This window comes from Dictyostelium purpureum (assembly GCF_000190715.1).
Source record: "Dictyostelium purpureum unplaced genomic scaffold DICPUscaffold_227, whole genome shotgun sequence".
Taxonomy (NCBI): domain Eukaryota; phylum Evosea; class Eumycetozoa; order Dictyosteliales; family Dictyosteliaceae; genus Dictyostelium; species Dictyostelium purpureum.
Genome location: NW_003519563.1, coordinates 20,017 through 32,500, shown reverse-complemented (window position 1 = coordinate 32,500; position 12,484 = coordinate 20,017). Strand labels below are relative to the sequence as shown.

General features: G+C 25.5%; 3 protein-coding genes across 3 annotated transcripts in view; 2 read left to right on the top strand and 1 right to left on the bottom strand.

The window, feature by feature from the left end:
- The window catches only part of DICPUDRAFT_88993 (uncharacterized protein), a gene marked incomplete at both ends in the record, with an annotated part of 10,968 nt that extends 3,987 nt beyond the window's left edge, over positions 1–6,981 (bottom strand). The window contains 7 exons of the mRNA XM_003290489.1: positions 27–43; positions 93–390; positions 420–657; positions 742–3,798; positions 3,862–5,559; positions 5,632–6,270; positions 6,342–6,981. Of these exons, the coding sequence (XP_003290537.1) occupies positions 27–43; positions 93–390; positions 420–657; positions 742–3,798; positions 3,862–5,559; positions 5,632–6,270; positions 6,342–6,981 (6,587 nt within the window). The remainder of the gene's footprint in view (positions 1–26; positions 44–92; positions 391–419; positions 658–741; positions 3,799–3,861; positions 5,560–5,631; positions 6,271–6,341) is intronic.
- A 1,673-nt stretch (positions 6,982–8,654) lies between these two features.
- On the top strand, positions 8,655–10,506 carry DICPUDRAFT_155063 (uncharacterized protein; the record flags this gene model as incomplete). Its single annotated transcript, XM_003290501.1, has 2 exons — positions 8,655–8,880; positions 8,951–10,506. 2 exons carry the CDS (start codon positions 8,655–8,657, stop codon positions 10,504–10,506), a joined length of 1,782 nt encoding a protein of 593 aa, XP_003290549.1.
- A 224-nt stretch (positions 10,507–10,730) lies between these two features.
- Positions 10,731–12,381, top strand: DICPUDRAFT_155062 (uncharacterized protein; the record flags this gene model as incomplete). Its single annotated transcript, XM_003290500.1, has 3 exons — positions 10,731–11,333; positions 11,431–11,846; positions 11,919–12,381. The coding sequence occupies 3 exons, from the start codon at positions 10,731–10,733 to the stop codon at positions 12,379–12,381; spliced, it is 1,482 nt and encodes a 493-aa protein (XP_003290548.1).
- Positions 12,382–12,484: the final 103 nt, after the last annotated feature.

The following is a 12,484-nucleotide window of genomic DNA, read 5'->3' as shown; positions in this document are numbered from 1 at the left end:
TCTTGAACATCACTTATATCAGTTACAAATGCAAAGTGTATAACTGTATCAATATTAGTAATGTTTGAGTTTGATTCTAGATTGTTTAATACATTATGAACTTTATTATTATCTTCGATATCGATTTGATTAAAGTGGAAATTAATTGTATTATCTTTTTGATGTTTAGTTTGATTGATTAAAAGTTCTAATTCCCATTTTAATGGTGATTTTGATAAAATTATAATATTATCAATTGATTTGTTTGTATATTTAACTAACCATTTCATTATTTCTAATATAATACCTGTTTGACCTGTTACTAAAATGTTTTTACCGATGTCTAATCTTGATATATCATAACTGTTTTTCATAATAATAGAATCACTTTGTTTTTGTTCATTAAAAACTCTTGATAACATATCTATATCATGATTTACAACGATTTTACCAATATGTTGTCTTTCATTAATATATTCGATTGCATCTTTAAATTGATCATTTGAATAGGTATTAGTTCTAGTTTATCTGAATTGAACATTTTGAATAATTTTTTTAATAAATTTTTAAACAATGGTCCTGAAAAATCAACAAGTTCTATATTGTTATATCCATAGTTGTATTTAAAGTGATTGTTTGTAATATAGTCGTTTGGTGTTAAATGTGTAATTGAAAGATCTACAATTCTACCATGGCTATTTAAACATTGGAAATTTGAATCCATATATTATGATGATAGTGTGTTTAGTATTAAATCTACACCTTGATGATCTTTGTCACATTGTAATTGCTTTAATTTGTTTTTAATTTGATGAACATAGTTTTTATTTCTTGATGAATAGATACCAGTAATAAAAGAGCCATATTTATTCATCAAATATTCTTCTTTTTCTTTTGAGCCGACTGTTAAAAATATATAACCTTTGTGCTGTTTACACTTTAATAGTTCCAATGATGAAAGACCGACCCCACCCGATGCTGAATGAATTAGAATGGTTTGATCTGTTTGTAAATTGCCTGTATAAAATATACTGTGTAATGAGGTAGTATAAACTGATGGAATAGATGCTGCTTGAATATGTGAGATATTTAATGGTTTAAAATAAACATATCTATAATCCATTATAATATGTGATCCACTAGTTTTTGAAACAACCCCAAATACTTCATCACCAAGTTTTAATTTCTTTACATCGTTTCCACAACGAGTAATAACACCACTGAAGTCATTTCCAATATTTGGTATTTGATATACTCCATTTTCAACTTCTTCCTCTTTGCCATATTTGAGATCAACACTATTTGATACTTGACCAATATACATAAGATAGTCTTTATAGTTGATACCGGTACCTTTAACTTCGATTTCGATTTCGTTTGGTTTTAATTCTTGTTTTTTAGTTTTTAATACATATTCTAAATTAGGATCAAGTTGAATCATTAAGTTATCTTTATTTGTTTCGAATGAATTTGAAATATATGATTGTTTAATTTTAGTTTGCTTTTTGTATCTTTCATAATATACTGTGTTGTTTTTAATTGTGAATTCTCTTTGAATATTTGTTGTTGGATTTATTAATATATCGATAAGCGATAGTATATTTTCATTTTGAATCGAAATATTATCGAAATCTAATGAATAAAGATCTAATTGTGGGAATTCTGCGAAATATCTTGCTGCTCCATTGATTGATGATGATAAATAGTTGTTTGATGTTGAATTTAATAGTATTAAAACGTGTTTAAAAAAGTTTTCAATTTCATGTTGAAGTAACATTTGATTAATTTGAATGTATTCGAATGTTGTTTCTTTAAAATTATTGATAACTAATGGATCGATTGCTTTCATAAAGACTATTAATGTTTTACTTTGTCTCATGGAATCGATTGATTTAATAATCCAGTTATTAAGTTCATTAAAGTTATCGATTTGTATTATTTTTGAACTTAAAAGTTGATTTGATTTGAATGATTTGTTGATTTTCGCACCATCTCTACTATTTCCAAATAATATAATATTATCGTGTGATGTTAATTGCTTCAATGATTCAATATTTGATAATAACATTTCGTTTATATTTGATTTTCTTGTTTGAATTAAAAAGGGTGTATTATCATTTCCAGATATTGTTGTATCTTTATATTTAAATTCGTTTAGTAATTTGTACCAGCTTTCTTGTTTCATACAGCTTCTATCTTTTCTGATGTCAATATCTTCTGGTGATGGCCACCATTGTGGGAATACACCGAATACTGAATCAGTAAACAATGATTTGAATGGTGGTTCAATAAATATAATTTGGCCATTTGGTGTTAAAATATTATGGATTTCATTTAAACTGAATCTAAGTTGTTTTACGACATGTAATACAAATGACATTACAACCATATCATAGTATGATGCTTTTAAATCTTGATTTTTTAATGACTTGTCTAAATCCAGAGGAAGATAGATTATATTGACACCTTTGATTTTTGAAAGTTTTTCTTTAATGTTTGAAAAAAATGATGCTGAAATATCGCTCCATGTGTATTCTATATCGATATTTGATGTAGGATTATCATTTAATAGTTTGTTGATTTTATTTAATACCGAAACTGATAATGAGCCTACACCTCCTCCAAATTCTAAGATTCTGAATACTATTGGTTCATTAATAATTGGTTTAATTGATTCTGAAACAATATCACTTAATAAATTGTTTATTGGTCTAAGTATATTTGATTTTTGATAAAAATGATCTATAAATCTATCTTCAAATAATGATTGAGGGGTGTCAATGTTTGGATCGTCATTTTTTAATGGGAATATTTGTTTTGCCATAACTGTGGTTGTTTTTTTTAAAAGCTTAATATGTTTATCATTATGGCCGTCAGGGAATTCATTCAATTGTTTATTGATACCTAAACTATTATATTTTTTTAAAATATCGAAAATAAAGAAAAAATAATTTTCATTTACTTCATCGTTATAGTAGAGTTGTTTGAATTGAATATAATCTATTGTTGATAATGTTTCTTTGTTGATAGTAGGACGTCTTTGATTAATATGATAGTAAAATGATGTTAATAAATGTTCATTTGTTTCTTTATGTAGATAAATTTCATCTACCCCCAATTCTTCTAATTGACACAAGTGTTTGAATGATTGTGGTTTATTAATGATAGAGTCTTTTGATTGTTGAATTGGTAGATAGATTTCATTGGATGGTGGTGGGATAATTATGGTATTGTCAATGATTGGTGTAAGTGATGTACAAATAACATTTGTAATTTCAATTAATAATGTCCCATCATTTAACATTATATTAATGGATCCAGAGTATGAGTATACATTGATTCTTGATTTCATTTCAGAATATACATATATTTCAGAATGTTCTTGATTGTTTGGTGATGGAATGTTTGAAGCGTAGTATTTTAATCCTTCGATTTTATCTAATACGATTTGGCATTGATGTTTGATAAAACCAAGCATTCCATGTAAACATGTATCTAGTATTGCAGTATTAAAGAATGATTTCATTGTATCGTTGTTGAGTAAATGATTGAATTCATTTTGATTTTGAATTTCATTTAATGATACAATCGATAGAGAACAGTTATCACCTACATAGCATTCTTTGACACCTTGGAATAAACCTTTGTATGTTAATCCGGTTTTGATTTTAATTGAATCATATAGCTCTGATTTTGATAGTTTGGTAAAGTTGCAACTATTTCTTATTTCTTCAATATCGATTCTGTTTATTTCGTTACCATGTTTGAATAAACTAAAGTTACCAGCGGAACACAATACCCATTGATTTGTATTTATATCTTTAAAGTGTGATCTGACATTGAATTAATTTTTTGAAAGTGTATTAATGGTTGTTTGTAGACATTGATTGACATCATCTTGTAATATTAATGGTGTTTTAAATTCGATTGAACTGATTGTAATATCTTGATTTGGGTAGATGTTGAATAAATTAGTGATATATCCACACCCTGGGAAGTAGTATTTATTTTTTACTTGATGTCCTTTTAGCCATTGGAATGGTTGTTTTTTAGTATTAATGAATGTTTGATACGATATATTTGGTAATTCATTTTTATTACCAAGATGTTGAATTGAAGGTCCTTCTTTTTTGATCTTTTCATATGTTGAATTATTTTTAAAATAAATTTTATCATCCCATTGATATAATGGTAAGAAATTGACCGAAATCCCTTGGTTGTTATCTATTTGTGATTTAAAATTAATATTAAATGAGTGGTTTACATAAAGTGTTGAAATTGATTTTAAAAATTCATCATAATCATTTCTCTTTTTATGAAGTGGTGAATGAATGGTTATTTTTTCTCCATTATTGAAATATGGTGATTGTGTTGATTTCATTTGATTTAAATAGAATGATAGTGTTGGATGTGGTGCAACTTCGATAAATGTTACTTCGTTTCCAAAGTTATTTTCTTCAATATATTTGAATATGTTTGAAATGGTTTGAGTGAATCTTACCGGTTGTAAAATATTTTCAAATACATATTCTGAATTGAATGGTGTTGTTTCGTGGTTAAATAAGTTGGTTGTGACTGTTGAAAATATAGGTGTTGTTGATTGTTTTGATTCAATGTTCATTGAGCATATTTCATCTTTAATAACTAATTGGCAAGATGTGTGGAGTGATGATAATGTTCCTAGCATAGCACAAAATATATCTTTTGATTTTAAATCATCTACAATTTCATTTAGTAAATGCTCTTTACCAGATATTACAATTGATGATGGTGAGTTGTAGCAAGCAATGTCGACTGTTGGGTATTTTGATGAGTAATTTGAAATATATTCTTCGGCACTTATATTTACAGATAGCATTCTACCAGTACCAGTTGTTTTATTTTGAGCAATTGATCTGTGGTATACTAAATAACATAATGTTTCAAAGTCAATCATACCAGAGCAATACGATGCTGATATTTCACCAAGAGAATGACCAACGATTAAATCTGCTTTGATACCCCAGTGTTTATATAGTTCAAATAATGATACTTGAATCATAATGTTTGATGGCTGTGCAATTGTATGAGCGTGTACTGATTTCATATCTTTATCATCAATAGATCTTAACTTTTCTAAAACAGAGTGCCCATAGTATTTGAATAGTTCACTGTCAAATTTATCAACCCATTGTTTGAATATTGTTTCATTTTCATATAGTTCTAATGCCATTCTATTATATTGTGATCCTTGGCCACATAATATAAATACTGTAAATGGATTGTTTCTATTAACTGCAATATTTGAAAGGGTGTTTGTGTTGGATGATTTTATTTCATTTTTTGAATCTTTAAATTCTTCCCAATCACTTGCAATAATAACTGATCTTTGAACGAGTGATGTTGATTTATATTTGATTTGATTATTTACAAATTCATTAAAATCTAATTTGTCTGATTTATCCATAATAATTTGTTTGTATTTGTCAAGTGATATTGATGAGTTTGATGAGAATGGTATTAAATACTTTTTATTTATAATTTTTAAGTTTTGACTTTTTTTTATACAATATTCAGATAAAATAACACAGCAATTTGACCCTATATTAAAATTATTATTAATATATTCATTTAAAATTATTTTAATTTAATTTAACAAACTATTATACATACCAGTAACACCAAAGTTATTAATAGCAATTACAGTATTTTTACTATTGTTATTAAATGGTGTTGGTTCAGTTACAACTTTTAAATTCCATTCTTCAAATTTGATATCAGGATTTGGCGATTTAAAGTTGATATTTTGAACAAATGATTGGTTTTTATACATTACACAACATTTGATGAATGCCATTACACCTGATGATGCTTCACCATGACCGATATTTGATTTAATGGAGCCAATTAAAACTTGTTTGTTTGTATCTTTAAATACTCTTGAAATACCTTCTAGTTCTATTGGATCTCCAGTTGGTGTACCAGTACCATGACATTCGAAATAATCAATATCAGATGCATTGATTTGACCATTGGTAGATTTGATTGCAGATTTAATATTTTCATATTGTGATGATTTTGATGGTGAATAAAAGTTTGATTTATCATAGTTGCCATCTACATTTGAACTTGAACCTTTGATGACACAATAAATGTTATTACCATCTTTGATTGCTTGTTCTAAACTCTTCAATACTACCACACCAACACACCCTGAACGCACATATCCATCAGCATCCGATGAGAATGTATGGCATTTTCCAGTGGGACTTAACATTGATAAATGGGTTAATGATTTTGATATGTTTGGGTCTGATAAAAAAAATAAATTAAAATATTAGTTTAATGAAAATTTTTATAAAATATTAGTCTGAAATACATACCAAGTATTAAACTAACACCACCAACAATAGATACTACATCAGATTGGCCGTATTTGATAGATTTGCAACCAAGATGTATTGCATTTAAGGATGAACTACATGCAGTATCGATTGTCATAGATTCTCCACGAAAATCAAAGCAATATGATATTCTATTTGCTATTGAATGAATTGATGCACCAAAAATGTTTGTTTGGGTTTCAAAATGTGATTTATTGGCAGAATCGTATTCTACAGTTGATGAACCAATAAATGTACTTGTATTTGAGCCTCGTAATGTGGATGGATCAATACCGCTATCTTCCAATGCTTCCCATGTACATTTTAACAATAATCTTTGTTGAGGATCGATTGTATTGACATGTTCATCACTTGGATTGATGCCAAAGAAAATTGGATCAAAAGACTTCCATTCTTCAAGTGGAATAAGACCTGCATATTTGCAAACGATATCACCAGTGATACTATAGTTATCAGACCATCTTTCAGATGTTTCTACGATACCATCGAAACCATTAACCAAGCTATCCCATAGTTGATTTGTATTTGAAATCGATTTTGTTAAACTACCACTTGGTGCTCTAAATCCAATACCAATAGCTGCAACATCACCATTTTGAACAACATATTTTGATGACATTTATAATAAATAAACAATTTTATTTGATATTTTAAAGAAATAATTGAAATTATTTAAAATACAAAATTAAAAAAGATTGAAATAAAATAAAAAATAAAAAAAAATATTTTGAATTTTAAACTGTTCTATCTTTTTTATAAATTAAAGATAAAAATTTTCTAAATCTAGATGTTATAATTCTAACAGAACAAACATCATAATTTTTTCTTTTCTGCCCATTTAATTATTTATTTTTTTAATTATCACTCGCTTTTTTTATTATAAAGATGATATATATTTATACCTGTGCTTATGTTTAATTAAACAATAATTATTGAACGACATAAGATTATCTTTAATTTAGAACTCTAATATTTATTAATTATCGTTATCTTAACTTTCCCACTTCGTTAGAGTATTCATTTTAAAATGAATATTCTCCATTTTTTAAAAAAATTAATCGTTTTATAATAAAATCTGCCAATATAAATATAAAATAAACACCATTATTTGTTTCTTTTCTTTATTTTAAATTTTTTTATTGTGTGGATGGTTCAAAACATGCAGATCAAAAAAAAAAAAAATAAAAAAAAAATGTTTTGAACCAACCACATAAAAATAAAAAAAAATGTAAAAAAAAAAAAAAAAATTAATCTTTTTTTTTTCAAAAACTAAATTCCATTTGGATTTTATTTTTTCTTTTATCTTCATTAAAATAATTGTTTAAATGATCACACCCCAAAAAAAAATAATTAAAATAAAATTTCAAACCGTTATTTATTCGTAGAAATAAATCTATTTAAAATTAACTATAAAAGAATAGGTCTTTAATTATTAAGATATTAAAAAAAAAAATATAAATAAAATATTTTAAATTCAAAATAGATAAAAAATAAAAAATAAATTTTTGAAATGTTTTTTAATTATTATTTTATTAATAATTTTAATATTATAAACTGTTCTTCCTTTATTATTGTTTAAAGATAAATTATTGGTGAGTTTACAATTAAAAGATTTACCCCCACCTAGATGTTTTTTTTTTAAAAAAAAACTAAAAAAAAAATAACAAAAGATTGATATATTTTAAAATATATGTTTATATTTATGTTATTGTAATTTTATTATTAAAGAAGTATGATATAAATATCAATAAAGGTATAAATATAGAACAGATTATTGTACAACATATTGTTTCATTCTACTCCACCCCCAATTTTGAAGGTTGTCAAGCTAATAACCAGAAAGGATCATTCTACTTGGATAGACGAGGAAACAAAAAGTACATTTCTTACAGTTTAGTGTTTGATTAACAATATTTTTCTTTCAAATATAAAATTGTGTCATTTTATCTACACTTTCAATGGCCTTAATGATTTTTCATTTTCTTATATGGCATTCGATTCTTTTTTTTTAAACTCATACTTGATTTAAAAAATAAAAATACTGATGGCTTTAGAAATTAAAAATTTTTTCATTTAAAAAAAAAAAAAAACAAAAAAAAAAAACAAAAAAAAAAACAAAAAAGATTTAGGGGGGTAAAATATGTTGAGATTTTTTTCTTGTGTTTTACAAAATTTTTTTAATTTTTCTATTTTTTTGAAATTTAATTATAAATTTTTTATTTAATTTAATTTTTATTTTTTTTATTTAACACACCCTTTATATATTTTTTTATTTTATTTTTGTTCATTAAAATGAAATACTCTGTAATAATACTATTTGTCTTATATTTTATAGTTTTCTCAAAAGGAACATTTGTCGATATTTCCCCAACAACAATTAAAAATTCAAATGATGAAATTACTATTTCATGGAGTGGCATTAAAAGTCCTACTCCATATGATATAGTTGCCATTTATTCACCCTCAAATACTTCAATTCTTTTCCCAAATGGTTATCTTAAATTATCACAATCTAAAAGTATTTAAATTTAAATTTAAAAAAAAATATTTAATATAAAAAAAAAAAAAAAATACTTATTCATTTTAAGCTTGGAAAGAGGGTTATGGTAATTTAAAACTACCATTGTTAAATGTTAGAGAAGATTATATATTTAGATTGTGGGTACCAACTTCAGAATCATCAGAACCAATATTAAATATTTTCCCAAATATTTCATTAAATATATTTGCAACTTCAAATCCTATAGGCTTTCAAAACCCAAACCAACCAGGTAAATCATACCTTTCAATAACCAAAAATTCAAGTGAAATGAGATTAATGTGGGTTAGTGGAACAGATGATACACCAATAGTAATGTATGGTATAGATTCAAACTTAAAAACATATGAAAAAGCCAAAGGTACCTCTTCAACATATTCAATAATGGATATGTGTTCATATCCAGCAAATTCAACAGACTATTTTAAGAACCCAGGTTACATTCACAATACAGTAATGGTGAATCTGTTACCAAATACCGTTTATTATTATTCATTTGGTAGTGATAATGATGGTTGGAGTTTAATACAGTCTTTTATAACTCCATCTTATAATGATATATCAGATTCTGAAGCTTTTGTAGTGGCATTTGGGGATTTGGGTACCAATTTTCCCTTTAATATATTTTCACCTTTAATTTTAGCACAAAAACCAGCAACTCAAACCATCGCATCAATTTTAAATACAATTAATACACCATACGAAAAATCAACATTTTTTAGTAACTATAAGGGCTCACCAAAATCAAGAGGTAATCTTTCACCCTCGTTGCCACCCTTTTGGAATATACATCATATTGGTGATATTTCATATGCAGTGGGAGTATCATTTATATGGGATTACTATTTCGATTCAATGGAGCCAATTATATCAAAGGTTCCATATATGGTTTCAATTGGTAATCATGAATATGACTATCTAGGTCAAGAATTTCTACCATCATGGTCAAACTATGGAACCGATTCAGGAGGTGAATGTGGTGTTCCCTATAACAAACGTTTTCATATGAATGGTGATGATACCTCCCGAAATCTATGGTACTCATACAATAATGGCCCAATTCATTTCACAGTAATGTCAGCAGAACACGACTTTTTAGAAGGATCACAACAATATGAATGGATAGTAAATGACTTAAAGAATATAGATAGAAAGAAGACCCCATGGTTAGTATTTTCAGGACATAGACCAATGTATACCTCATGTGTTCAAAGTGATGATTCCGGTGTAATTGCAAAGATTCAAGAAATAATAGAACCTCTTTTTAAAGAATATGATGTTAATTTGGCACTTTGGGCCCATTTACATACATATGAACGTACATGTGGTATCATATCAAATTTTACCTGTGCTGACGATGATAATGAAGGTACAGTACATGTTGTTATAGGAATGGCTGGTAACACTTGGGAAAATCCATGGTACTCTTCCGATAATAGTGGTGGATTTGGACATCAAGATCAACCAGAATGGTCAATATTTAGAGCTGTCGATTTTGGTCACACAAGATTATATGCAAACCAAACCAACCTTATATTTGAATTTGTTACCAATAATAGATTTTTAGTTCACGATTCATTTGTTTTAAAAAATAAATACAATTAAATAAATAATAAAATTTTTTTTTTTCAAATATTTTGAGAATTGGTTCATAGTGAGTCAATGCGAAAAAAATAGCAATGAACATCATATGTTGTTTTTTGATAAAAATATCTTTATTTTTTTTTTTTTTTTTTAATTTATATTTTTTTTTTTTAATTTATTTTTTTTTTTTTTTATGTAAAAATAATCATTTTTTATTTTCAGTTTTTTAATTTAAAAATAATAATATGATAACATTATTAAATAAAGTTAACCAAAATAATATTAAGTTATTAAAATCAACAGCATTATTCCAATCATCATTACAGTTATCTAAATTTAAATATTTTTCAACTATAAATAATAACACTGATAAAAATCAAAAGATAATCGAATTTAAAAATGGGGAAATTAAAAGTCAATATTTAATTAATAATAACAATAATAATATTAATCAAATTACATTAATCAAACCATCAGAATCAACATCAACAACATTAATTAATGCCAATAGTATTAGTATTATAAATAAAGCTAAAAGCTATTTTTTACCAAAAGGATATCCAAACTCTGTATCACCCGATTACATTCACTATTATAAATGGTTATTTTGTCAAAATGTAGTTGGTTCAGTAACATATGTTCTTAGCACCCATGCACTATTAACCACAGTAGTAGGTATGAGTGTAGCATCAGCATTACCTTTTGCAGCAGCCATTTCATGGGTATTAAAAGATGGTTTAGGAGCATTCGCCCTAGTATTTTTTGCAAATAAATTTAGTACACTTTTAGATTTCGATTTAAAAAAATATAAATTTAGAGGCGATATCTTACATAATTTAGGTGTTTTGGTAAGTATTTAAATATAGTGCCATATTTTTAATACTATTAAAGTGTACACTATTATAGTTGATATTAAATTATTTATTTTTATTTATTTAATTATAGTTGGAAATGTGCACACCATTTATTCAAGGATATTTTTTACCATTAGCATCTATTTCAAATTTATCAAAAGGTCTTGCTGGTTTGATTTATGGATCAACAAGAGCAAGTTTAAATAAAAGTTTTTCAATTAAAGACAATATTGGTGATATTACTGCTAAATATCAATCACAGAGTATGGCTGCATATTTGATGGGTATGGGTATTGGTTCAACTTTTGGATTGTTATTATCAGGTAGTACATTCTCGGGCATATCAATAGTATTTTCGTTATCATTCGTTCACATGTTTTTAGGTTACAAAGCTGTAAAATCCATTAATCTTAAATCATTAAACAAACAAAGATTATCCATTATAATTGACAATTGGTTATTAAATTCCGAAATTTTAAATTCAAAAATTGTAAATAATAATGAAGAGTAAGTGTGATAATAATAATAATAATAGAAAAAAATAATAATTAATTTTACTAATTTTATTTTATATTTAAGATTCATTTTTGATTCAAAATACAATAAAGAACCACATATTAAATTAGGTTTATCAAGTGATGATAAAGAGTTTTTAAATAATCCTCAAGAAATATTAAATTCAATTAATTTTAGTAAATCAAATAATAATAATGAATATTTTATAGTTTTAGATAAAAAAAATCAAAAAGAACAACAAATCTCAGTCTACTATTTAGAAGGTCAACAATCTAATAACTATAATGACCAATATAACCAAAATTTAATTTACATAAAATCATTTTTCCACTCCCATATAATTAGAAATGAAATTTTAAATAATCCAACTAAATCAAGCGAAGAAATCTTTAAAATCTCACAAGAAAAAGTGGATGAAAAATATCAATTCTTTATAAATGATTTAATAAAAAGTAGTCAATGGAATATCAACCCAAATACAATTTTAATGATGGAAATTGGTGAATCTAAATTCAAATTAAACTAATCAAATTTATTAAAATGGTAATTAACAAATTTTATAATAAAATTTCCAAAAATAAAAAAAATAAAAATAAAAAAAATAAAAAAAATAAAAAAAAAAAAAAATT